Raw genomic sequence first — 27,153 nt, 5'->3', positions numbered from 1 at the left:
AGAAGGATGGCTGGTGTTTCCACTTATTCATTGTTTTGTGAATGATTTCCAACTTACAAAATTGGGAGATTGTAAGATTATAAAAGAAATGTATATTCCTCCATCTCAGGAGTCATAAAACAGTTGTAAATAATGATGGCCATTCCCATTCTCTCAAACTCAATTTCTTCCATTTCATAAGTTTCAAGGAAAATCAATCGATAAAACTAGAGCTAAAAAACATACTTGGAGATTCATCTAGAGAATCCGGTACTAGTTTTTGAATTTTTAAATTAAAGTAATAATAATATTATAACTAAATAAAAAAGTAAATTTAGAAAATAAAAACCTTACCATATGGCAAGTATACAACTCATCATGATCAGATTAAAGTTATATATAAGTACATAAATTAATAATAATATTATAATAAATAAAAATAAATTTAAAAAATGTATCCAGTGGAAGCGTATAACTCATCAAATGTCAATTAGTGGACCTAGGGAAAATAATTTAGGATTTCAATGGGACGAATCCATCACTGTATACTGATATGATTTTATTGCTTTTCCTTTCATTTGCAGTTCACAAGGACCACTGCACCTTCAAACCACCTATATTTTGTGAGCTGTTTAATCATTAATAGCCAATTCTTCTAACAGAAAAGATTAGGAAGGCCCGTTACTAAAATTAACAGTACAAGAAAATCGACTATATAACAAAATTGTGGCCGAAAAACATTAAGTATATTACACAATCTCAACTTTCCTTGTTTTGTTTAAAGAGGAGGTGACAATTTAATCAGATTCATCATAAAGAAACAATCCACAAGAATAAATTTTAAACACAAGTGAATAAAATAAAAATCTCATAAGGTGATAACCTCTACTGCCTCGCACAGAATTATTCTAGTTGGTCAATGCTTGTGTTTATTCTTCTTTAGTTTGGAAGAAATCATTCCATATTGTTTGCGCCATGACTCTGATATTGTAGATACTTGACACGCTTTTTCTTGCCCTGTTTAGATAAATGCTTCATACCACCATCTGAATCCTCCAATTTTGCATTCTTATCTTCCTTGCCACCACCAAATCTTGAAGTCGATTGCTCAGCAGCATCTCTTGACCTCTTCTTACCGGCCTTTTTAACCACTTTGCTTCCCCTTTAAGAAGCTCCTTACTCAATTTCTGCTGGTGCCTCTTACTATTGGGACCTTCCATTCCTTATCCATATATGGAGCAAGATTCTTCAAAGAAACATCCTGGTTTGACTCTTTCTCATCCAATGCTAAAATATCTTTAGGCTTCAACCCATACCTATTAGGTTTGATCTTGACATATTTCAATCTCGTTTTCAAGTCTCCAATTGTATCCTCATAGTCCAAATCAAATACAGCTTTCATCATCTTATCATACTCCTCAGGATCAAATACCTCCTCCAAATCCTTTGCACTGAATGGACACTCCTCATCTTTCTTAATGCGTGCAATCTCCATAACCTTCCTCATTCTATTCTTAATTTCTTCCTTCTTCAAATTCTTCAAATGCTTCAGCTCCTCCTTTCTTTCCATCTATGCAACCCTCGTTCTCTCCTCCTTCCTTTCCCTCTGTGCTTTCCTCTTGTTCTCCTTCTTCCTCACTGATCCCTCTACTTTCCTAGAGTACCCTATCACTCTATCCTTAGCATTCTCCTCATGCCTGAAGTTATACTCCAACTCATACCCCTCTTGCCTCTCAATCTCCTCCTCATCCCTAACTCCTCATCCACTACCTCATTATCAATCACGAGATTACCATCTTTCCTCTTCTTATCTATCCACATATTGTTTTTAAAAAACTCCTCCAAGAACTTTGTGTTCTCATCCATTTTCTCTTCCCCAAAATATTTTTCCAACTTCTATGAAAATTCTCCATCATTGAAATCTTCTTTTTGCTCATCACCTTTACCCTTTTTTTCCTTTACTCTCAAGAAATCCCCATTAGCCTTATTGTCAAATTCTTGTGCTGCATCCAAAGTAGTCTTCTTTATCCTTTCTTGTTCTTTGTCATAAGTCTTTACCTTCTTTTTTTGCTGAACAACAGCATCCTGTTCCTGAAAATCCGGCCCTTCTTCAATCACGTGCTTTGCAACCACATCTTTCAAATACATTGCTTTCTTATCTTCCATTTCTTTCTGTTCACTTTCTTCTTGTTCGGGGCTTTCATCGTCATCAGACTCAAAAAGCTTGACATCTTTTTCCTTCAATCTAGGGTCACGACTTCTCACCTAACATCGAAATTTCAAAATGAAAAATCATTATTAAATTGAAAATTTTCACACCAACGTAGTAAAAGACAATAGTTATCTCATATTAATACAAAGTCCTCAATTCAAAAGCATAGTCTAGATACAAGAAAATATACATTACTCAGGGCCACTTAATTCCTATGACTGTTAATATCATTAGTAAAGACACATCTTGTATACACTTTAACATCCATAAACAAACACCTGATATATTAACAAAATACTATACTTATGATATCATCTTATCCTATCTTATCATAATCTTATGCACCAAACACTCGCTTACTGCATTACATTGTTTAACATGTTCCAAAGATCAAGAATTACTACAATTAAATTAAAATCATAATCAAAGATAGCTTAATATTTTGTCCACCACAATCTTTAACAAAAAATTATGCATGGACCATGTTAAACAATGTCTGGCTCATTCTAGCAGAATTCAATGCCCTCGTTATGTCCCCTGCATGGTACTACCTAATCTGGTCCCTAAACTGCCATAAGTCCTCTGTTGGTTCCCAACTCGCCTCACTGTCTGTAAGTCCCTTCCAATGCACTAAGTACTCATGTATTGGCTGGTAATTCTTCTATCTCACCTCTCAGTCAGCTATGATGCTGTGGACCTTTTTCTCATATGAGGTCTTTGTTCCCAATGTTGCACGTTTTGACTCTGCCCATCCTGAATCTCTCTTATCCTCATGAAACGACTTGAGCATGCTAACATGGAACACTGAGTGTACCTTCAGCATGGGTGTCATATCCAGCTTGTAGGCAACCTTGCCTACCCTTTTGACTACTCGAAAAGGTCCCTCATACCTCTAAACTAGATCTTTGTGTAGCGTCCTGTGACGCACAATGGGATGCAGCTTCACCAAAACCAAGTCTCCTACCTGAAACTGCACGTCCCATCTATTCTGGTCTGCCCACTTCTTCGACTTTTTTGCTGCCTTGTATAGACAGACTTTGATCAAGTTAGCTTGCTCCTGCTAAGCCTTGACAAACTTGTACGTTGTTGGATTTGACCTTGTATAACCTGCAACAATCGAACCAGGTGTTAGTGGTTGTTGACTTGTCACAACCTCAAATGGGCTCTGGTTCATTGCCTCGTTCTTTTGCAAGTTGTAAGAAAATTGGACAACATCTAGCAGCTTTGGCCAGTCCTTTTGCGTGGCACTCATATAGTGCCTGAAGTAGATCTCCAATAGTCCATTCACGCGTTCAGTCTGCCTATCGGTCTATAGATGCTTGCTGGTGGAAAAGTTCAAGTCTTACCCCAACAACTTGAACAACTCAGTCCAAAACCTATCCATAAAACGTTTGTCCCAATCACTAACAATGGTTCTCAACACTCCCTAGTACTTAACCACGTTTTTCAGGAACAATCGAGCTACCTCCTCAGCTGGACATTCCTTGGTTGCTGGAATGAAGATTCCATACTTGGAAAACCTGTCCACCACTACCATGATGCTTCTGAACCCTTCTGCTTTGGGTAAACCGACTATAAAGTCCAGAGAAACACTTTCCTATAGTCGCTTTGACACTGACAATGGCTCTAAGAGACCGCTTAATTTTTTGAGCTCCACCTTGTCCTATTGACACACAAGACAAGTCTTCATATAGGCCTCCACATCATCTCTCATGTGCAGCCAGTAGTATCGATCCTCTATCAATGCCAAGGTGCGGTTCACTTCTGGGTGTCCAACCCGCCTTGAGTCATGACGTTCTTGTAAAACTTTTCTGCAGAGCTTCCCATGCTATGGTACAAACAGTCTATTGCCTCTAGTGTACAACAAATCATCCTGCATCAAAAATTGCCTAATCTTACCTTACTGGGCATACTCCATAAGAGTTTTGGCTATAAGATCATGCATAAATCCATCCTTGATGCGTGGCATCAGTGACCCCTCTGATTAATGGCAGCAAGGTTAGCCTTTCTGTTCAGGGAGTCTGCCACCAAGTTCGCCCGTCCTTGCTTGTACTCTATCTAGAAATCAAATTTCGTAAAAAAATCTTAACATCTCGCCTACTTAGGGGATAGCTTCTTCTGCGTCTGGAAGTAGTTGGTCACCACATTGTCTGTCCTAACCTCGAACTTCGACCTCAATAGGTAATGACGCCAAGTGCGCAAGTAGTGCACTACTGCAGTCATCTCTTTCTTTTGGATCGTGTACTTGCACTCAATCTAGTTCAGTTTCATGCTCTCGAATGTGATTGGATGTCCCTCCTACATTAACACGCCCCTTATTACGTAGTCTGATGCATTCATATGCATCTCATATGGTTGGCATGGTCTAGCAAGGCCAAGATTGGCTTATCGATCACAGCCTGCTTCAGCTGATTAAAGGCTTTCTGACACCTTGCACTTCACTTCCATGCTCTCTCTTTCTTGAGCAAGTCAATCAATGGCATGGCTATTACTGAGTGGCCTTTGATAAAGCATCTGTAGTAGTTAACCAGCCCAAAGAATGACCTCAACTCAGTGACCTTGGCTGGCGATTTTCACTCAATGATGGCATGCACCTTGCTTTCATCCATGCATATCCTATCACCTTCCACTATGTGGCCTAGGAATGGGATCTCTTATTAGGCAAACGAGCACTTCTCCCTTTTGACAAATAGCTTGTACGCCCGAAACACCTCGAACACCTACCTCAAGTGGTCTACATGCTCTTCCAATGTCTGGTTGTAGATTATAATGTCATCCAAATAAACCATAACAGACTGATCAAGGAACGATTGAAGTACCTTGTTTACAAAGGTGCAGAATGTTGCTGGGGCATTCGTGAGTCCGAATGCATGACCAAGAACTCATACAAATCATACTAAGTGACACATGCTATCTTGGGCTCATCTCCCTTCACGATCCTGACTTGGTAGTAGCCCGACCTCAAATCCAGCTTGGTGAACTACCTTGCACTCCCAAGTTGGTCAAACAAGTCCGTAATGAGTGGGATATGATACTTGTTCTTGATGGTTAGCTTGTTCAAAGCTCGGTAGTCTATGCACAGCTGCACCGACCCATCATGCTTACGTTGGAATAGAACCGATGCACCATATGACGCCTTGGATAGCCTGATAAAGCTAGCATCAACTAACTCCTTGAACTGCTTCCTTAACTCCTCTAACTCTGGTGGGGACATTCGGTAAGGGGCTCTAGCTGGTGGCTTGGCCTTGGGCACCAGCTCGATCTTGCGGTCCACCTCCCTTTTAGGTGGTAATTGACTAGGTAGCTTTGCGGGCATCACCAGGTGCACGGGCCTTAACCTCAGGTGCGCGTGCTGGTGAGCCTGATGTGCTTGGTGCCCCCACCCAAGACGTGACACTAGGACTTACCTAAATTACAAACATACTAACCACTAAAAAAATCCAAATGCTATCATAAAAAGCAAGATCATAATCAACAAAAAATTGACAAGCTACTCAAAAACAACACCAATTACGGCTTAAAATAACTAAAAAAAAGTATTTGAAAAGAAATTCCTCGCCCTAATTAAAGCTTTAAAAAAATCTTCATCTTCCTTTCTGAGAGTAATTTGATCGCTGTAATCTTCTTCATCATCAACTTCTTCAGAAGATTCTTCATCAGATTCTTCCATGTCTCCTCTCTTCTTCAACTCCTCGTACTTAAAAATGTAATTGATCGAGTTCGAGTTGATACAGTATTAACTTAAGCTTAAACTTGGTTCGATATTCGAGACTTAAAACTCGGTTTGAATTCGATTAAGTTTTATTTTTTTAACTCTAGTTCGATTCGAGATAAAAATCGAGCTACTAAAAAATTAACTAAAAAATAATTAAGAGCAGAGGAAGTATTCAAGCAGTTGTAGCTCTTTGATCTTGTGATGGTCAAGATTTATTTCTGGGTGAAATTCATGGCGCACAAAAGATTTACGTATTCCTGTGGTTTTAAATCGTAGATCAAACCTGGATCAAGTGCTTGATTTGGATCAATTTGGCCTGCTCCCATGGCTAAAGGCGAAGCAGAAGACAAATTTTCGTCGCCATTGTCCCTGACCGGTTTCATAGTGTTATCTAATGAATTTGCGGTAGTCACCAAGGCTGACCTTATAGCAGCTGCACTCCACTCAGGATGTGCACCTTGTAAGAGTGCGGCTATACCAGTAGCATGCGGACAAGCCATGGATGTTCCAGAGAGCATAGCAAAGTTACTGGATAAGGCAATATAATTCCCTATTGTAGCTGCATAATTGTTTGGATTATAAGCAGCTAAAACAACAGAACCGGGTGCAATTATATCTGGCTTTAAGATACCAGGATAGCTTGGTGAAGGACCTCTTGAAGTGTAAGAGGCCGCGCCTGGTGCAGGCTTTGTCCCTAAAATTCTGTTGAAACTTAATGCTAGCTGTAGCATCCTTATTACTTGTGGCATATTTGATAAGAGCAGGTGCATCCTCGGTGCTAATCACAACACCAGGACAGGGCATACGGTGAAATTCAGGTTTATTAGAAATAAATATTGCTCCTTCCGCCTTTGACATACGTGCTATTTGATTATAGAGAGAACCGGTATTGTCAGATATGATGATCCCATACGGGCCGTCAGATAACAATAGGCTTGAATTGTATGCTGATAAACTTTTGTTGTAAATCAATGGAAAGTCTTGAAGTAAAGCACTTGCGGGAAACATGGTCCATCCGGTGATGGTTTTCCCATTACCTAGAGACACAATTCCAGCAAAAGAACGATCCATGGTACCAGCTGCAATTGTCATGACCCATGGGATTCCATTGTGCAAGGTCCCTATGCCCCTCATTTCCAGCCGATGATGAGACTACCACACATTTCTCCATAGCAGCAAATGAAGCAATTGCAATAGGATCCTCGTACAATGGCACTCCATCAAACCCCATAGATATTGAAATCACATCGACACCATCATCAATAGCCTCGTCCATACCAGCAAGAACATCAGCTGAGTAGCGCCCCTTATCCGATAGGACCTCGTACATGGCCACCCTGGAACGTGGGGCCATTCCTCTTGCCGTACCTTTAGCATAACCAAAAAATGATACTCCATCTTTGACATAGTTCCCAGCAGCAGTGGAGGAAGTATGTGTTCCATGACCATCAGTGTCTCTAGCAGAATTCATGCTTATGTTGATTCCGGGATTTGCTGCAATCACACCTTTGTTGAAGTATTTAGCTCCAATTAACTTCAAGTTACACATGGAGGAGTTGAATTCCTGTTCTTCCTCGCGTTTACCTTTCCACCTGGGTGGAACTGGAGTCATGCCACATCATTGTAGCTGTTACTCTCTGGCCAAACACCAGAGTCAATAACACCAACAATGATATCTTCCCCATTGTTTGAAGCAGGCCACAGCCCGGAGCAAGGGTTGAGTGACAGGAATTCAGGGGTATGTGTTGTGTCAAGAGTGACCCTCCTGTCAGTATAAGCTGAGACAAATCCTGGAGACTTCTTTAGTCTTTCTAGTTCATCAGGGGATAGAACAGCGCTAAAACCATGAGCTCCACTATCGTAAGAGTATATGAGAGATGTTGAGGATCGAGGGTTGCTCGATGAGGCATTGTTTCTTGATTTCAGAGAATCAACTGTCGACGAGTACCAGCTATGATGGCTAGTAACGATTTTGGGCATGAAGGACTTGTCCATATGGACAATATACGTATTTACCGACTCTGTCTGAACATGGAGAGTGAACAAAAGAGATGCCAAGAAGACAGGGTGCAGAAAGTTTAGATAACAAAGCCCATTTTAAAACCCCATTTTTTTTTCTTGGACAACCAAGATCAATGCCCTGCTTTATTTATATATGGAAGCGAATGAATGAGGTTTGTAGTTAAAAGCTACTGAGTCCTAAAAAATGTTGAAGAAAAAATAAAATTTGATACCAAATAAGACGATTTCCATTTAATCGTATTCATTTTTTTTTTCATTCTCTAGAATTAAAGGGGACCCGAATGGCATTATAAATTAGCTGTCATCATGAAAAGCCAAATCACGTCATTTCTGACGAGGCCCAGTTTTTTTACGTTGTTTTCTTCACATAATTTTCTTTCACATTTTCTTCATGAAATAATAGGGCTCGAGCTACCCGCGTATCACCATCCCCCTAAGGGGAGGACCCAACCAACCGGACCAGAGCTTGTTAGTTTTCAAGCCTTAATCATAAATTTTAACCCGAGTTATCATTTGCTTTATCGTCATAGTCAACGGTACGAATGGCATTATCAATTAGCTGTCAGCAAGAAAAGCCAGGTCACATCATAGCTGCAAGGCTCAATTTTTGTACGTTTCTTTATTTTTTTTTCACTTTTTCTTCATGGATTAATAGGCCTCGAGCCCACAATTGATCCCTACCCTACCCACGTATCATCATCCCCCAAAGGGGAGGACACCAACCGGGCCAGAGCTCGTTGGTTTCCAAGCCTTAATCATAAATTTTAAACCCAAGTTATCATCTACGTTCTCGTCATACTAAATACATACAGGAACCCAAAAAAAATACAGCAGTATGATTTTCAAATAAATGCAGCACATGTTTCATTAATTTCGATTCACATTTTGTGCAATAGAGGTGATCACAAAAGGTTTACTATGAAAAGATGTGACCAGCGTCTTTTTCACTTCCTTTGTTTTTCTTTTCTTTTTTCTTTCCCTTACCCTTAATTTTTACATTTGAATGATTGTTTATATCAGATTAATGGAATTCAATGTCATGAACTTGATCTATAATTTTCTTAATTTGAAGTCTAGATAAACACCCTTTGTTGTAGGAATTGCCCTATTTTATCTTATCACTTGCAGCACTACTTCGATAATTGAATTTCATTTGTTTAAAGAAGCCAACTGTAAGAATCCAATTCTGACACAGCTTGATTCCCCCCAACTTTAATATCATCTTTGATCTGGATAAATCTATAGGCTTGTTCCTGATTAACTGTTTATGTTTAGAACAATGAGACTTCTTTGTTCTGTTTTTGGCTTAGTTTCTTGTTCCCCTATTTCAAGTTCCATTCCAGATATGAAATTTATAGCTTTATCCCAGGGCTTGAATAAGTCAATGAATCCAAAATTCCATTCGCAAACAGGTCAGAGAAGGAAGAATTAATGGAGTAAATCTGTTTTATCCACTGTTCATTTATTCTGACAACTAATGATTCTACAGAACACATGAACTTGACTAGAAATTTCAAATTATTAAAGTGTTGGGATAAGCATGCAAATGGCGTTTTAATTTTTAAATATTAAAATTAAATATATATATATAGTACATCATATGTTGCAATTATATTTTTTGTTTTTTGTTTTTTATGTTATGTTTTGAGTGTTATATTTTTTATTAATTATATTATCTTAAAAAGGTCTTATGTAAATGATATTTTATTCTTAATTAAATTTAATTATTTTAAATGTTGAAAAATTTTTAGATTTCTTTTTAATATTTTGGTAGAATTTTGAAAAAAAACTTCCTTCCCCTCAAGAATATTCAAGAAAGCCATTCATTTTCTTGAAGATACTTCCTTATAAATTAATTTAAAATTTTATAGAAAAAAGTTTATTTTTATTTTTATTTTACCTATCCTTATTTTTACTAAATATTTTACTAAAAATAAATAAATACTTTTATTGAAAAACACTTTTAGTAAAGTTCTAAGAAAAATCATCACCTAAAAATTTCAAGCACTATACTTGCAATTTTCTTTTAATAATTTCATTATTGGAAAAATTTTCATTTATTTCTAACTTTTTTTAATTTATATGATACAAATAAATAAATAAATTATAACAAAATTCACAATTTTATTTGTCCAACACAAATTTTTAGTTTTTTTATGTTGTCAAAAGATTAAAACATATTTCCAATATAAAATTTTAAAATTTTGTGTCAATAAATAAACAAATTAATAGATAAAAACCATAAATTAACAAATAAGAATTTGAGATACCGACAGAAGCAAGCTCCCAAAATTGAGATGAAGACAGAAATAAGAAAACGAGTTGAATTTAAAGTTCGTGAATCATGACAAGCAAAATGAGAAAGAGACAAATAGAAGAAACTTAGGAGACGCAGACTTAAAGTTATTGTATATAATAATATTTATGCAGGTTTTTGTAGGATTGAACATAAATAAATTCGGGAAAGAAAATCATAAAGTTCAAACTTTCCTGTTCTCTCTTTAAAACCATGCATAGAACGATGAGGTTCAGCAGATGCTCACCGAGTGCTCTGTTATGGTTATTGTTATTGTTCCTACTAGGTAATGCAGTGTCAAAACCTGAAGAATATAAGACGCACATAATCCATATGGACCAGTCTCAGAAACCTCCATCTTTCTTAACCCATGAGTCAAGGCATCGATCCATCATACGGTCTTTGTCCAAATCTGTTGATTACGAAGAACTATTTTTATATTCATACAACCATGTCATGCATGGATTCAGTGCCAGGCTCAAACCACCCAAGTATCCGAAATCAAGGAGTCTCCAGGTCATCTTGCCATACACGAAGAGTCCTTTGGCAAGTTGCTTACCACCCACTCTCCACAGTTTCTTGGATTAAGGCATTCTTCTGGCTTATGGCCTGCTTCATCATATGGTGAAGGTGTGATCATAGGTCTCATTGATTCAGGTATTTGGCCTGAGAGTGAGAGTTTCAATGACAGAGGGATACCACCAATCCCTCAAAGATGGAAGGGAAAGTGCGAGAATAGTACAACTAGCCCTTTTCCTTGCAACAAAAAGCTTATTGGTGCACGTACATTTATCAAATCAATTCAAGCAAGCAATTCGGACCAAGCAGACAATTCACCGAGAGATTCACTTCGACATGGAACACACACATCATCTACTGCAGCGGGTAACCATGTGCGAGGTGCAAGTCAATTTGGATATGCCAAAGGCTAGCCAGAGGAATGGCACCTCTTGCACATCTTGCCATGTACAAGGTCTCAAACACAAAAGTTATTGCTGAAAGTGATGTTCTTGCCGCTATGGACCAAGCAATTGCAGATGGCGTGGATATCATGTCATTGTCTCTTGGTTTTGAGCAGACACCATATTTCAGAAATGTCATAGCCATAGGATCTCTTTCAGCAAGTGAGAAAGGTATTGTTGTTGTCTGTGCAGCCGGTAATCAGCTAGCATATAATTCTACACAGAATGGCGCACCATGGATTACAACGGTTGGTGCTGGTACTCTCGATCGAAGTTTCATTGCGACAGTGACTCTAGGAAATGGTCTAAACTTTGAAGGAAAATCAACATTTCCAGAGAGTGTCTTAATAACAAATGCATCTTTATACTACGGAAAAGGTGATTCTTTGAAAACAACATGCCGGTCAGAATCATTAAAAAAGCATGAAACTGCTGGAAAGGTAGTTTTCCGCGATTATGCTGGAATTACCATTATTGCAGAGCAAATAAACGTGCTTTACAGGATAGGTGCATATGCAGGTATAATCTCGACAGAGCTAATCCCTTTTGGTGCTTTAGATGATCTTAGCATTCCCATCCTAGTCCTGCCTACTTCTTCTGGAACTTTGGTTCGAGAGTATGTAACAGGTGACAGTAAAGCAGAAGTGAAAACCATGAGGTTTGTGCTTACAAGTTTGGGTACAAAACCTGCACCAGAAGTGGCTTTTTTCTCTTCAGGGGGACCGGATCCTATCAATCCAGCTATTTTAAAACCAGATGTCATTGATCCAGGTGTTGACATGCTGGCTGTAGTTCCACCATTTCCAAAAATAAGAATAGGCGACTATGTGTTGGTGACAGATTATTCATTCAAATCAGGCACATCAATGGCAACCCCCCCATGTTGCTGGAGTTGTAGCTTTGCTGAAAGCTGTGCACCCTGACTGGAGCCCTGCAGCCATCCGATCAGCTTTGATGACCACTGCCTACACCATCAACAACAATGGAGAACTACTTTGACAAATCAATCGTATCTTGGTCCTGTAACACCCCTAGATTATGGTGCAGGTCATATCAACCCGAATAAAGCATTGGATCCTGGACTCATTTATGACATGGATACACAAGATTATATCGATTTCCTGTGTGGTTTAGGCTACAATGACACGGAGACGAGAGCTGTTCTTAGACAAAGTCAATGGAACTGCACCCAAAAGGAAACTGACCTGAGCTACCCATCTTTTGTTGCCATATTTAGTGAACAAGCCAACTCTCCGAAAGTAAAAAACTTTTCCAGGGTCGTTACTAACGTGGGGGATGATCAGTCAGTTTACCAGGCAGTCGTAGGAAATTCTGATGCGATGACAGTCAGAGTAGAACCGAGCACTCTGACATTCACAAACAAATACCCAAATCTAAGTTTTGTTGTGAGCGTAGAGATTGGTGAAACAGATTCTCCACAGACTTAATGGTTATATCAAGTGGATTGATCAACGCAATCTCACCGTCTCAAGTCCTATAGTGGTCATGATTTGCTGATATTTTATTTCTCCTTTTAACCATTATCTCTATGAAAAATAAGATTAAAGGCATCGATAAGTTGCTTACTTGCTTCAATTCTCTGCCATTAATCAATGCTGGTTGTTGGTTTTTGTATGTTTTAATTGCCACTTCATGTTGCCACTGATGTCTTTTAATTGCCTTTCTTTTTTTTTTTTTCCTAAAGAAAAGAAAAGAAATATGACAAAGTGATGATGCGGCAAAAACACTAGTAATTGGGAAATAATGTAGAAGCACAAGTATTTAGGAAATAAAATAGTGATTAGTTTTAGAAAACAGAATATATTTTTTTATTTTTTGAAAAATGAAAAATATGATTTAGAATGTGTTTGATAATTGAAAATAAAAATAAAAAAATATTTTTAATTTTGAAAATAAGCGATATTCATTATTTTTTTTTCTTTATGTTTTGAAAGTTATCATATTTGAATACTTTTTAATGTTATTAATTAATAAATATATATTATATCTATAATTAAATGCTATTTATAATGATATCATTGAGTATTTTATTTATTTATTTATTTTATATTTTTTAAAAATAATTTTTATTTTCATTTACTAAATACATTTTCTAAAAAAATAGAAAATAAAAATTATTTTCTAAAAAATAAAAATAAAAATATTTTCTTAAATAAAAAAGTGCTCCTTTTTTTTTTTTTTTAATTTTCATGATTACATAAAAAACCTGTAATAGCGTAATATCCTCCTTAAGTAGATAAGGATGAGAAGATCAAGGGTTCAAAAAATTAATAAATGTGAGGTTTTAGTCACTCGAGGGTTTGTCGCTCAATTGCTCAATATATACAAGCCTTTTTTTTTTTTTTTTGAAGTCTATGTTGGGATTTGGTTAGGCAAAAGCATCTGATTATATATATCGCAACTGTAAGGTAAACCCCAGCACGAAGTTAAATTTGTATGGTGATAATGATTTTCTTCTTTAAAATGAGAAAATATAAAGATTTTAATTATATCTTACCAGACTTTTATTTTGCCACACATTGGGAACCATATTATCTACATTGGATCAAAATTATTAAAGGCAAAGTGTTTTTCAAACAGAAACAACACCCCCTCCAAAAAAATATATTCAAAATCCCAGGTCAGGTATCGTACTATTACCCTCCCTCTCTTTCAGAAAGATTTTATGATCAATTAAGGATTCTCATCTGTCTAATCATAAAATGCATTTTTTAGCACCGTAAGAGCTTTCTAATAGGCTCCCACATGGACTGTAAGTCCTATTATTTTATTTTGAGATAAAAAAAGAGTTAACATTCGGCAAATTTTTAGTATAAATTTTTAGTTTTATAACAGGTGTTAATTGATTGACATATGTTTTATTTTTATTTTTAATTAATTTTTTTATTTTTAAATATATATTAAAAAATATATATGTCACTTTTTTAATCTCACTTATAAAATTTAAAAATTTTAGTATTAATATATTTCATAATTTTTTTAAAATGAAGAAAATCCAAATTATACAATTTTACATGCAGATACATAGAAATAGCGACCAAACTATGGTTTTGTTAATAATTGCAAGGCGGGAGGAACAAGTAATCCTCATTTGAAAACAAAGCACCATTAGCGAAACCAAAGTCCATTTCATTTTATGGAAGTTACTCACCAAAAGAAAGGAACAAAAAAATTGAGATACCAACAACCATAACCAACCAAAACTGAGATAATGACAGAAAAACCAAACAAAAATCTTACCGGTTTATACAAGGTTGAAGTTAACATTCATGAGCAAAACTTCGGAGAAATCGAACATAACTGAGTTGGATTTAACGTTATGCAATTAACGTTGTCCTTTGTTCCGTTTCTAACATACATGTATATATATGTGGGAGTGGGATAGACAACCATCAAACTCAGGTCTTCCTAGTCTATAGTTATTAGCCCATCCGCAAGACTAGAAAGATGAGTTTCTGCTATTACCACCTCCGCGTTCTGTCGTTACTACTGTTTTTGTTTCTTGGAATCAACAATGCAATGCCGGAACTTGAAGAATACAAGACTTACATAGTCCATATGGACCATTCACATAAACCATCGTCATTCTTGACCCATGAATCTTGGCACCGAGCCACCCTGAGAGCATTGTCAAATCCGGTTGATGACAAAGAGATGCTGCTTTATTCATACAACCATGCCATGCAGGGGTTCAGTGCCAGGCTCACACCATCTCAAGTATCAGAAATCAAGAAATCTCCAGCTCATATTGCCATACACGAGGAGAGATTCGGCAGGTTGTTCACCACTCACTCCCCTCAGTTTCTTGGATTAAAGCATTCTTCTGGGTTGTGGAATGCGTCATCATATGGTGAAGGTGTGATCATAGGAATGATTGATTCAGGAGTCTGGCCTGAGAGTGAAAGTTTCAACGAAAAAGGTATGCCACCAATTCCCACGAGGTGGAAGGGCAAGTGCCAGAATAGTACAAGTCATTTTCGTTGCAATAAAAAGCTTATTGGTGCCCAAGTATTTATCAAAGGTATTCAAGCTGCTGGTAAAACAGACTCCCGAGACGATTCACCAAGAGACTTCTTGGGACACGGAACACACACATCATCTACTGCCGCTGGTAACCATGTACCAGGTGCAAGTCAATTTGGATATGCAAAGGGCACAGCCAGAGGAATTGCACCACGTGCACATGTAGCTATGTACAAAGTCTCATCTGGAGGATATATTGTAGAAAGTGATGTTCTTGCTGCTATGGATCAGGCGGTTGCAGATGGTGTTGACATCATGTCATTATCTCTAGGTTTTGATCAGACACCTTATTTCCAAGATATCATAGCCATTGCTTCTCTTTCAGCAATTGAGAAGGGGATTGTTGTTGTTTGCTCTGCTGGGAATGATGGAGCACCTAATACTACGCACAATGCAGCACCATGGATTACAACTGTTGGGGCTGGGACACTTGATCGGAGTTTCTCTGCGACAGTGACTTTGGGGAATGACCTAACCTTCGAAGGAAAATCAGAGTTCCCAGACCGTGTTATAGTTGGAGATACACCTTTGTACTATGGAAAAGGTGATTTTAACAAAACAATATGCAGCTATGGAGCATTGAATGAGAGCGAAGTCTTTGGAAAGGTTGTCATCTGTGACAACACTAACAGGTTTAGCATTTTTGAACAAGCGGACGAGCTTGCAAGAGTTAGTGCAGCTGCAGGAATACTTATGGAAGCTTGGACCCTTTATGGCGTTGATGGACTCAGCATTCCCAGCCTGGTTTTACCAACTTCTTCCGGTGCTTTGATTAGAAAGTATGCCATAGGGGCAGCTGGTGAGGCAAAGGTAAAAATCATGAGATTCGTGCTCACAAGTTTCGGCACCAAGCCAGCACCACAAGTGGCTGAGTTCTCCTCAAAAGGACCAGACCCACTTAACCCAAACATTCTAAAGCCAGATATTATTGCTCCAGGGGTCCGAGTGTTGGCTGCAGTCCCACCAATAATTCCAGTCGGAATACTTGGCAACCATGAATTGGCTTCAGATTATGCATTATTTTCAGGCACATCAATGTCAGCACCTCATGTTGCTGGAGTGGCAGCTTTACTGAAAGCTGTTCACCCTGAATGGAGCCCAGCAGCTATCCGTTCAGCTTTGATGACCACAGCAGATACTATTGACAACAATGGAACTACTTTGACAAATGAACTGACTAACCTTCCCGGAACACCTCTAGATTTTGGGGCAGGTCATATCAATCCAAACAAAGCCATGAATCCCGGACTCATCTATGACATAGATTGGCAGGGTTATGTTGATTTCTTATGTGGCCTAGGCTACAACGACACAGAGATGAGAGCTATTCTTAGACAAAGCCAATGGAATTGCAGCCAAGAGGGAACTGACCTAAACTACCCATCCTTTGTTGCCATATTTAGCAAAAATGCTAGCTCCCCAAATGTAAAGAACTTTACCAGGGTTGTGACAAATGTGGGAGATGACCAATCAGTTTACCAGGCCATTGCAAAAACTACCAATGGAATGTCAATCATTGTAGAGCCAACCACTCTAACCTTCACAAGCAAATATCAAAAGCAAAGTTATGTTGTGAGTGTACAGATGGATGGAAAAGCTCCTCCAGTGGCCTACGGTTATCTGAATTGGGTTGATCAAAATAGCCACATCGTTGCAAGCCCTGTGGTAGTCCTGAATTTCTAACTGAGATTGTTAGCATAATTATTGATCTCTAAATCCTGTTATTGTTTTTCCTCTTGTTTCTTATCGGGTAAATCTTGAAGATTTAAGCCTTATGACAGATCAGTCACAGATTCATGTTGAAATAATGTTCTTGGTAGAAGACAAATAATGCTTCCAATTTCTTAATTCTATATGAACAAGCAAACCTGAACTGGAATTTGGAGATCTATATTATTCATAACAACCACATATATTGGCAGTAGAATCATTCAGGAAATTTTATTCTTTTCTAACGAAAAAAATGAACAACAAGGATCTGTCTCTTAACCTTGTCCAACGAGGATCTGGCTATATATTATTTTTGTTACAGGGAACAAAAAACCCTAGGCCCTCAAGATTATCAAGAAAACATTTTGATATCTACATGGATCATTGCCAAACTGATAGGTATAAATGCCTAATAAAAGCTATCACTGAAGGTTCCTTCTGTCTCAAACTAATGAAGTGTAAAAGGAATCTATGCTAACTCTATAACTCGGTTTTCTGCTTTATTCTGGAAACGGTGAAGCAGTACAACAATGTGAAACATATTGGCAAGGATTAATCACCAGTCACCACCTTCTAGTTGCTTCTTTAATTCTTGCACAGCTGCATGACATAGAAATAGATTGATATTAGCTAGTTCACGAAGATTCATTAGGCAATCTCGAACTTGATGATCTAATAATAATTTGTTGAATTGCAAATATATAGCTAGAAAATAAAAATAAATATATCGGTTAAAATATTAAAAGTGCTTTGGATTTTAAAAAATAGAACTTTATTAAATAAGGACGTCAACCGAGAAGGGTGTGTGTGGGAAACCGTTTCCAATCCCATCATCAAAATTTTATATTATACTTATTTCTCATCTTCATACTCTTCAAATTTATTCTCATCTTCATTTTCACGATTATTTAGGAAGTATGAATAATCTTTAAATTCGTAATTTTTTTAAAAAAATAAAAATAATTTTTTAAAAATTTTATTTTGTATATTTATATAATTTTTTATAAAATATATATTAATATATATTTTTAAAATATAATTATATTAATTCTAATTAATTAAAATAATAATTTATATTATCTAATAAAAAATTTATTTACTAAATATGTATATATCTATATGGTACAAGTGTTGGTACAAACAAATGCTATATTATTCGTTTTTATTTTTATCTTTATACTTGATGAAAAAATTTAAAATCATCTTCGTCTCATCATCGTAATATAATATTTATCTTTACTTTTATTCAAGTAAAAAATTAAATTTTTCATAGGATATGAATAAGATTAATATCCTTAATTTTATACTTTTATTGTATTTAAATAAATCTTTATTTTTTTTATTCGTATCTAAATTAAACTGGTATTTTATTTTCAAAAAATTGTTATTTCAAATAAAAAATTATTTATGTTAAAAGTTTACATAATTTTAAATTAAAACTTAAAGATTTATTTGAGAGCAAATTAAAAATTAATTTAAATATGCGTTTATTTAAGTAAAATAATAAAATTGAAAGAAATTTTTTATTATTTTAGCCATATAGCAAAACTTAAAATATGAAAAATTCAAGCTTGTTTGTGACCACTGTGATCTAAGCTAAGGTTGAGTATGCATTTGTGGAGGGTACTTCGAGGAAGCGAACGAGAGGCTGCAAAGTAATTTGAGTAAGCGGACGAGAGGTTGCAAAATGCAAACCAACGGAACGTCCTGGGAAAAGACACAGATGAAAACTGGAGTTGATCCGAAGAACTAATGCGGTGGCAGACGGTGATAAACAAGGTGGAGCAAGGCTAAGAAGGGCTGATGCTAATAAAACAATTGAGATTGAAAGAATTATAAAGATGACAAGCAGATCATAAGCTTTTGAGAATGACTTATGATTTTTTTATAAAAGACAGAGCAGAGAAATCATAGTTTAAGAAATAATGGGAAAAAGAAATGCTCTTGAAAATGAAGAAGGCTCAAAGCAAGAATGTGTATTTTTCTCCTAAAAGTTAGTAATTTATCAATGGAGTAGAAGATCCATATCATCAGACAAACATCTAAGCTAATAGAAGCATCAAACCAAATGAACCAAACAAATCTCTGTTGAGAAGCTAACAATAGTAAATGAACAAAATCCAATCTGTCTCATATGATTATAAGGTTGAAGTTAACGTTCGAGAAGATACCAAGGGAATTTGACACATAAAAGAAATCAAATATAACAAACATACAGACTTGAAGTTAACGCTCTGCAATTAACAAAGCTGTTGCATTCGGCATTCATATATGTAAGATCAAAAACTATCGAATTGAAATCTTCCTGGCCCATGCTTTGTTCTATGAAGCAATGTCTAGGAGGATAAATTTCCACAGTTACTCACTCTTTGTTCTCTCGTGGCTACTTTTGTTGTTGTTGCTTGAAATCAACAATGCAATGTCACAACCTGAAGAATACAAGACATACATAGTCCACATGGACCATTCTTATAAACCTGCTTCTTTCTCAACCCATGAGTTATGGCACCGCTCTAATCTTAGATCATTATCAAATCCTGTTGATGAAAAAATGTTTCTCTACTCTTACAACCACATCATTCATGGCTTCAGTGCAAGGCTCACATCCTCTCAGTTATCTGAAATTGAGAAATCTCCAGCTCATCTTGCTACATATCAGGAATCATTTGGCAAGCTATTCACAACGCACTCCCCAAAGTTCCTTGTACTAAAACATAACTCTGGCTTATGGCCGGCTGCTTCATATGGAGAAGGTGTAATCATTGGTGTTCTTGATACAGGAATTTGGCCGGAGAGTGAGAGTTTCAGTGACAAGGGAATGCCACCAATACCACAGAGATGGAAGGAAAAGTGTGAGAATGGCACAGCCTTCAGCCCTTCAGCTTGCAACAAAAAACTCATTGGTGCTCGATCATTTAGCAAAGGAATCCAAGCTGCAGTAGGAAATATCTCCAAGGAATTAGACTATGACTCACCAAGAGATTTTGATGGGCATGGAACCCACACATCATCCACAGCTGCAGGTAATCATGTACTCTGAGTGAGTCACTTGGGATATGCAAGAGGCACAGCGAGCGGGGTAGCACCACATTCACACGTTGCCATGTATAAAGTTTTGTGGGAAACAGATTCAGGAAATAGTGCAGCAAGTGACGTATTAGCTGGGATGGACCAAGCAATCGCAGATGGCGTGGATATCATGTCATTATCTCTTGGTTTTGACCAGACACCTTATTTCAATGATCTCATTGCCATTGCTTCTCTTTCAGCGGTTGAGAAAGGGATTGTTGTTGTTTGTGCTGCTGGTAATGATGGAGGTCGTAATTCAACATACAATGGAGCACCGTGGATCACAACTGTAGGGGCTGGAACACTTGATCGCAGTTTCACTGCCGCGGTAACTCTAGGTAATGGGTTTACTTTAGAAGGAACATCATACTTTCCAGAGAGCATTTACATTAGCCATAAACCACTGTATTATGGAAAAGTTTATGAAAATAAAGCAATATGCAAAATGGGAGCACTGGATTCAAAAGAAATTGCTGGAAAAGTAGTCATCTGTGACAACAGAGGCAACATTGATATTTATGGTCAAATGGAAGAGCTTGACAGAGTAAGTGCTTATGCAGGTATATTAATGTCAGACTGGTCAGACTTAGATCCCGAAGATTACTACATTCCTAGTGTCGTTCTGCCAACAAGTTCAGGAATGTTGGTAAGAGAGTATGTAATAAATGCAAGTAATGCAGAGATAAGAAGCATGAGGTTCATGTTTACAAGTTTGGGTATAAAACCTGCACCCCAAGTGGCTGATTTCTCTTCAAGAGGACCAGATCCAATTAACCCAACTGTTCTAAAACCTGATATTATTGCTCCAGGAGTTGATGTCTTGGCAGCAGTAGTACCAAATAGGGCTTTCATGGAAACAGGCAACTATATGTTGGTGACAGACTATGCATTATACTCAGGCACATCAATGGCAGCACCCCATGTTGCAGGTGTGGCAGCTTTACTTAAAGCTGTTCACCCAGAGTGGAGCCCAGCAGCCATCCGATCAGCTATGATGACCTCCGCATATACTATCAACAACAATGGAACTGCTTTGACAAACCAACATCTTGACCTCCCTGGAACACCTCTAGATTATGGGGCAGGTCATATCAACCCAAATAAAGCCATGTGTCCTGGACTCATCTACGACATTGAATTCCAGGATTACATAGACTTCTTGTGCAGCCTAGGCTACAATGACGTGCAGATGAGAGCTGTTCTCAGACGAAGTCAATGGAATTGCAGCCAAGAGAGAACTGAACTAAACTACCCATCTTTTATTGCAATATTTAGCAAAGATGACAGCTCTCCCAAAGTAAAGAACTTTACCAGGGTTGTGACTAATGTAGGAGACGTAAAATCCATTTATCAGGCAGTTGCAGCAACTTCTAGTGGAATGACAATATTAGTCAAGCCTCCTACTCTTAACATTCACTGAGAAATATCAGAAGCAGAGTTTTGTTCTGAGTGTTGAGATTGATGAAGAAGCTCCCCAGGTGGGCTTTGGTTATGTAAAGTGGACTGATCAATATTCCCACATAGTATCAAGCCCCATAGTGGCCCTCAAATTCTAGGTAAGGCCTTCTATCTATACATTCGTCACACTGTAATCAGGAAATGAATGTCAGTTCAGATTATGACTATAATAATTTCAGGCTTTTTTTTTTGGGTACATAAAAAATGCATAATTCATTAATCACATGACAAAGTTACATCAGTAAGTGTTTCTCAAATTATCAATTTCAGAATGGGTTCAAACTGAGCAAGAATAAGAGAAATATTGAACGAAGTTCCAAACAGATCATAGTCATATAGAAAGAATAAAAGCAAAAAAAAACCGAGCAAGAAAAAAAAAAAAAAGAAAAGATGGGTATGAAATTAAGCTTACACTGATTCAAATGGGAGGAATTTTAACTGAGTTATCTCCGAGGCGGAAGAGCGGAGCCGGAAAAAACAAAGGAAAAATCGGTTTCCGAGAATTCTAGCCGTTAAGTCTAATTAAGACTGAGCGAACAGGTGTCATTAAAAGAGTCCAGCTGTACTCTCGCCGTTGTACCCCTGACGGTGAGTACTACACTCATCTTTCAATTTACGCCTACGGCTGCAAGCCCACCGCTATCGGAAGATTAACCCTTAAGCCCAAAAGGCCCAAACCATCTCCATTTGTCCAAAACAAAATCTCAACGGCTAGTCTTTTTCACCTTTATTATGGGTTTTTCACTTTTTCTTCATTAAAGAAAAATTATTTAAAATATAATCATATCTTCATAAATTTTGTAAATTATATTTGCGTTATGGAGAGTTCAGGTTATGTTGACAAGAACCTTAATTGAATGATTAAAATAAGAGTTATGACATATTTTAAGGTTTGAATTCAATTAGTCTAAAAAATATTTAATCTCGATCCGTATTAAAAAAAAATCAAAGGTTTTTTTTTATTTAAATGAATTAGAAATGATGATATGACATCTTACAAAATATTATACCTAGAGAAGAAAAAGGAGGCTATCCAAAATATTTTTAATGAAAATTTCTCTCATTTGATGAATTTTTTTGTTATTGCATGGATATGTCGTGAATCATTATTGCAGACTCAGTCACAAAGAAACGTCGAAGGAAGAACATACCAATAAGGGGGAAAAAAAACGAAACAAAAGTTTGTGGGGATGATTCCTGCACCAAAAGCAAACTTTCTTCAATTAATGATAAAAATGGGTCTAAAATCTTATCATATTAGACAAACCTGGAATCGTCGTCATTTTGGGTAGGCACTCGATATAAAATTGAGCTTTATATTCTCATGGGATTCTTAATAAGCAATTGGCAAAAGCAAATCTCATAAAGTTTATGTGCGGGCAAACGAGTCAAATTTTTAAGATTTAAAAAACAAAGGGTTATCAGAAAATTTAAAGCCCCCAAAACAGGATATAGGGTCACCGGAAAGCAAAGGCCTAATCAGGAAAGAAGGAAAAAAGGGAAAGTCCCTTCAAACAAACCACACAAAAGGAGAGGTCCAATGATTCCACCCCCTTTTCTACACCTTTAGCTGTCAAGGTTTCTCCTGTCGCAAACAAAGCCCCTACTTCCTTTAAAGCCTCGAGGGCAAAGCAATGGAGATGAATGTGAAATGTAGGACCCAAATGTTAAATACTCATCCCTACTTAACTTGGTGCAAAGAGTATTTTGTCATATAATCATTTTTAATCAAAGGAATTTCTGTTCAAAGTTCATGCATTTGAATGCTCAAATCATGTTTCTTTTATGGATTATGTCCCCATATTACTATTGAAATCTACCTGCTCCACCATGTTGCTGGCCAGCAACATCTTTTATAGCAATCTAATGATGTAGATTCTTGTCGCCTGTCGGCAATTGAGATTACAAAGAAATTAATAGATTCATGTGTACAAATTGGATTTTGCATTTGTTCCTACTTTGGTTCTAATAATTCGGTAATCCCAGTTTCGAATAAGAATTATCAGTTCGTACCAACACTATAATTTTCATAAGCAAGCTTGGGAAACAAGAGAAATGGATTTGTTTACCTGAGTACCTAACAACTAATGAAGTAAACAAAATAATAGTTGGTATTTAGCATTATAAACAGTAACATGGCAACATGTCCTTCGGCATCGGAGCATGGCAAAATATCGCTACTTCTTATGTTAATAACATCATTTTAATGATTGATGAAATATAGGAAGAAACGGTATTACATGCATCTATTCAACACAATCTAAAAAAATAAAGCATTTAAAGACATCATGAATTATACACATACAGAGGTGAAAGTGCTGTTTGCCTGAGCTGGCTCTGGATGAAAATAATCAGCTAAAGAAGTTGGGTCAATTCACCTTATCATGAATTTGCAAGATCTTCAGATTCTTGTTTTCTCCATAACAATCTATTAGTTCGGGCACAACTTTCATACCCACTACTATCACCTGATTCATTTACACGTTCTCGTTTGTCAGTCAATCTATCCTTTACACCATCTTGTAGTGATCGCATGTTTTCCCGTCCAGCTCTGCGGTCCTGAAATTTAAATGCAGCAAGAAATGTTTCAGTTACACATTTAGGCAGGATTTATGTGTTTAAGAAATGTGATTTTGCAAAAGCATTTTCTAAACACGGGTTGGACGAAACTATCATCCAATAGATTCTACAAGAACACGGATACTTGATTTACGAGTAAAAATATGTTTTATTTCCCAATTAAACTAAAGCATCACTAAAAGTTTCTAATCTTCTCTTGATTTTCTCATCAATATCGACAGTAATAATGAGATGGAGTATACATGAAAAATGGGCATTTTTCCCAACCCAAGCAATTTTAAAATATGACTTGTTGCACTACATTGACAAAAACACATTGGCAAACATCTAGATAAAACATATGGAAGCAAAAATTGTATGACAAAATATACCATAAACTAGTTTGTCTAGGAAACGTTTGTACTTCTCCAAGAACTTTTGTATAACCAAAAGTATGGGAACTTTTAAAACTCAGTACAATAATAAGAGATAAAGTTAAGAATATGCATCTTGTAGATAATGACGTTACTATCATAAGGTACAAGCATCAATAATCAATTTCAACTTACATCTCTAAACGGGAACTCATCAGCTTCAAGCATATGAATCACATGGCCCATTTTTGGCCTTTTCTGAGCATTTGGGTCCACACAGCGTAAAGCGACTAAAAGGGCTCGTTTCAGTGCCCTGGAAGAGGGCTTTTGTGGCAACCTTGGATCCAAAACACCCTCTGCATTCTGGTTGGTAACCATCGATTTAAGCCACTCGACCAGATTTACCTAAAAGTTGAAAAAACTTACATTGAAAAGAAAAAGGACCAAGAAAAGCCATCTAGAATTGATGATCAGACAACATTATCAATTGACTTAATAATGCCTACAAACCTCTCCTTGAGGCCGGCTGTAATCCACCGGATTTCTTCCTGAAATTATTTCCATAAGAAGAATGCCAAAGCTGTATACATCACTTCTCTCATTTAACATGCCAGTGCTAGCATATTCAGGAGCCACATATCTACAAAACAGAACCAGTACTAATTGATCAGCCATGACCATATCACAACATTAGATAACCAAGAAGATTTTCACAAAGAGAAGTTCAACTAACCCAAATGTTCCCATCACACGAGTTGTCACATAACTCCTCTCTGAACCCAAGAGCTTTGCTAGGCCAAAGTCAGAAACTTTTGGATTCCACTGCTTATCAAGCAAAATGTTGCTTGACTTGATATCACGATGAACAACCTTAGGCTCAAGTCCCTCATGCAGATATGTCAACCTAAGTCAAATTTTAAATTTAGCAGACAACAACATTGTTAGCAAACATAGGGGGAGAAAACCAAGGACAATTCAAGCTCTGTTACCATTTTCGGCCAACCAAAATTTTACCCTTTTGCAGTTCCAATCACTATATTCATACGGATCTCCCATGTAAGAGGGCTGCAAGGCCCAACATCTCCATGAAGCCATTGTTCTAAATTCCCATTGTCAACGTACTCATAAACAAGCATCCTACAACCACCAATTCAGTATGTTAGCACTTAGCAAATTCTAGCATGATGCGGAAATTTTGCAATTCGTAAAAGTTGGAAGCATTAACATAAATTACAAACTTTAAATGCAGCAATTTAAGACCTAAATGGAACAAATAACAGAGTCAGTCAGTAAGTACCTATGAGCTCCTTCCACACAATAACCAAGTAACCTCACCAAATTCTTATGCCGTACGCGTCCAATTGCTTCCACTTCAACCTTAAACTCCTTTTCAGCTTGACCCCTAAAGAAAAAAACGAGAAAAACCCAAAACAAAAATCAATGTTCCCCAACACGAAACTCCATGCAACAAAGCCTCCTCTCATTTCTGAATAAGTTACACTAATCCAACAAATGAATGAAAAACTCCCAAATAACCTCAAATTTGACTAAAAAGGTAGGCTTTTTTTTTTTACCTATTATTTAGCAGATTCTTGATAGCGACTTTAGTATTATCTTCCAAAACGCCACGGTAAACAATTCCGTAACCGCCTTCACCAATCACATTTTCAGCCGCAAAATCATTAGTAGACTCCTCAAGCTCTCTCAAAGTATACCAATGTCCCCACCCCAAGTGGGAAACTTCCGGAACCGCCATAATCGCCATCCCCTGATCACCAGACCGTGCCTCACCCGATCCATGACCCGACCCGGTTCCAGGTTCAGGATATGCAATCCGATGATCCTTTCCTATCTCAATGTGAATTCTGTTGCGCCCAGAAACAGGGCTGCTGTCCTCTTCTGAATGAAGAACCAATACAGACTCGGATTCTGGAAGTGGGTCCGGGTTTGAAGCTTGGTTAAGCTTAAGGTCCTGGTTAGAATGACGAGATCGGCCTACCCGAATTTCCTGAATCTCTTTAGAAACGTTGGGGATAGTAGGGTTATGAGTAGGCTTAACGTTGTTGTTGCTGCTGCTGCTGCCGGTAGCTTTGTTTTGGCGTTTAGAAGTGAACCAAAGGGAGATAAGGAAGAGAAAAATGACAATAGCAGCTCCAACGCAGATTCCAAGAACAACCCATAAACGCAAACCGAAAATTGAGGTGCGTTTTGAGAGCTGATCGTTTAAGAATGAATAATCAGACATTATCTCTGTTGTCTTTTCTTCTTCTTGTTCTTTCAAGTTACTTGCTTTTTGTTTCTTTTGTGCCTAAAAAAGGGTCAAATTCAAGTAATCTTTTTTGTCAAGAAATGAAGGGAAGTAAAGGGCGAATGTGAGGAGGAGGAGCGAGAGTGGAACTGTTGAAGGGAACGATGATATGAGCTCATTAAAGAGAGAGAAGGATGTCTCAAGAGTGGGAGAAGCAGAGTGGGATTTTAGAAGAGGGTGAAAGAAAAAGACAGCAGTAGCTGGCATGATGGGACGTCTAAGAATTATAAGGGGAAAAACTTTGGAAACCAAACAAGCTTTTTTCTTTGGTTTTGGTGGATAATTAATGATCTAATCTTACTATTGGCGTAGTAGAAAATCTATTATAGTCAAAGCTTATATTCATTTCCTGATTATTCCTAGAAAAACTTAGTAATGATTTATTTATTTTTAAAATTTTATCAAAACTAAAATTTTTCGGATAATATATACAATATTTTTAATC

General features: G+C 37.1%; 3 protein-coding genes and 4 pseudogenes across 4 annotated transcripts; 4 read left to right on the top strand and 3 right to left on the bottom strand.

Moving 5' to 3' along the window:
- Positions 1-728: 728 nt before the first annotated feature.
- On the bottom strand, positions 729-3,174 carry LOC111312597 (uncharacterized; annotated as a pseudogene).
- Positions 2,239-8,003, bottom strand: LOC111310836 (subtilisin-like protease SBT3 pseudogene; annotated as a pseudogene). Its single transcript, XR_016330117.1, has one exon. The product of XR_016330117.1 is annotated as a subtilisin-like protease SBT3 pseudogene (transcript).
- A 1,204-nt stretch (positions 8,004-9,207) lies between these two features.
- On the top strand, positions 9,208-11,156 carry LOC149520582 (subtilisin-like protease SBT1.9). The gene is made up of 3 exons (XM_089748016.1): positions 9,208-9,340; positions 10,511-10,638; positions 10,695-11,156. Exons 1-3 carry the CDS (start codon positions 9,208-9,210, stop codon positions 11,154-11,156), a joined length of 723 nt encoding a protein of 240 aa, XP_089604142.1.
- Positions 11,157-11,164: 8 nt separating this feature from the next.
- LOC111310835 (subtilisin-like protease) lies at positions 11,165-12,634 on the top strand. Its single transcript, XM_089747991.1, has 2 exons — positions 11,165-12,015; positions 12,124-12,634. Exons 1-2 carry the CDS (start codon positions 11,165-11,167, stop codon positions 12,632-12,634), a joined length of 1,362 nt encoding a protein of 453 aa, XP_089604117.1.
- A 2,020-nt stretch (positions 12,635-14,654) lies between these two features.
- Positions 14,655-16,913, top strand: LOC111311365 (subtilisin-like protease SBT3 pseudogene; annotated as a pseudogene).
- Positions 16,914-19,272: 2,359 nt separating this feature from the next.
- On the top strand, positions 19,273-21,429 carry LOC111311364 (subtilisin-like protease SBT1.7 pseudogene; annotated as a pseudogene).
- Positions 21,430-23,560: 2,131 nt separating this feature from the next.
- On the bottom strand, positions 23,561-26,849 carry LOC111312595 (putative serine/threonine-protein kinase At1g01540). The gene is made up of 7 exons (XM_022913006.2): positions 25,975-26,849; positions 25,698-25,802; positions 25,415-25,537; positions 25,134-25,304; positions 24,911-25,040; positions 24,596-24,805; positions 23,561-24,026 (listed from the first exon to the last, which is right to left on the bottom strand). The coding sequence occupies exons 1-7, from the start codon at positions 26,643-26,645 to the stop codon at positions 23,850-23,852; spliced, it is 1,587 nt and encodes a 528-aa protein (XP_022768741.2). The 5' UTR covers positions 26,646-26,849; the 3' UTR covers positions 23,561-23,849.
- Positions 26,850-27,153: the final 304 nt, after the last annotated feature.

The sequence above is a fragment of the Durio zibethinus genome, chromosome 1, assembly GCF_047325235.1.
Source record: "Durio zibethinus cultivar Kanyao isolate XHJ-2024 chromosome 1, ASM4732523v1, whole genome shotgun sequence".
In the NCBI taxonomy this organism is placed as follows: Eukaryota; Viridiplantae; Streptophyta; class Magnoliopsida; order Malvales; family Malvaceae; genus Durio; species Durio zibethinus.
The sequence above is the reverse complement of the archived record's forward strand: the minus strand, read 5'-3'. Positions and strand labels throughout refer to the sequence as shown.